Below are 923 nucleotides of genomic sequence, written 5' to 3' on the forward strand. Positions count from 1 at the left end.
CCCCCCCCAAACTACCACCACATGTCACAAAATATTATTGGCAGACTCACACAATGATAAAGATAGAGAGAGGGGTCTTACTGAGCCCAATATAACCACTACTATGAAACAAACTAACGACTGAAACCTATTTTTCCCTGTATCAAGTACACAGTGAGAACTCAGCTCCACAACTTGTGCTGACTGCTTTTCCATCTGGGGGGCAACAGTGGTGTGTACCAGCCAAATAAATACACAAACCATACACAGACTCCAAATCTGCCATGGCAATTGGTCTCTTTCCCATATTTTTATTTCTTATTCCCATGAAAAGGTTAATTTAAGGGGAAAAATGCCATCACATTTTATTTTTCAAAAAAGCAACCACTTGTCAGGAAATCTGTATTCATTAGTAAGCATTTGATTGACAGACAGAATTCAGTTCCACTAATTAAAAACTAAAGCTTTTATGCTGTAAGACAGGGGTTGACAACTGGGGGTACACGTACCCCCAGGGGTACTTGAGAAGACCTGAGGGGGTATGTGTGTGCGGGTGCGGACAGAGCACCGCCACACACCATCCCATGCTTCCAATAAAAAGACAAGGTTTTTGGCACAGATAGGGGGTACAGTACCTGCTCCAGATGGCACTTCAGCTCTGTCAGTTCTACTTCCCAAGCTGCTTTGTCTCTGGCATACTGTTGTTGAAGCCCTTGGCGCTCTCGCTCATCATCCCGGAGTTCGGACCGAAAGTCATCCAACAAGGCTTTCAGGGCATTTAAGAGCTGCCGGTTTTCACTTGCCTGCGGAGACAAAACAAAACAAGAAGGTTGTAGTTGAACAAGGATGCACATGTATAGTGTCAGGACCTGATCCTATATGGTACTCATCAACCCATACTCATCAATTAGTAAGGAGTCAGGGGAGAAGCACTCTGAGGTGCT

At 44.5% G+C, this 923-nt stretch overlaps 1 protein-coding gene across 12 annotated transcripts in view; it reads right to left on the reverse strand.

The window, feature by feature from the left end:
* Window positions 1-923, reverse strand: part of MTCL1 (microtubule crosslinking factor 1) — a 196618-nt gene that overhangs the window by 44529 nt on the left and 151166 nt on the right. For all 12 annotated transcript variants that reach the window (XM_019525493.1, XM_019525484.1, XM_019525467.1 and 9 more), the window contains one exon: window positions 615-782. In XM_019525493.1, coding sequence (XP_019381038.1) covers window positions 615-782 — 168 coding nt within the window. The remainder of the gene's footprint in view (window positions 1-614; window positions 783-923) is intronic.

Source organism: Gavialis gangeticus, unplaced genomic scaffold, assembly GCF_001723915.1.
Source record: "Gavialis gangeticus isolate Ggan-Ray unplaced genomic scaffold, GavGan_comp1, whole genome shotgun sequence".
Taxonomy (NCBI): domain Eukaryota; kingdom Metazoa; phylum Chordata; order Crocodylia; family Gavialidae; genus Gavialis; species Gavialis gangeticus.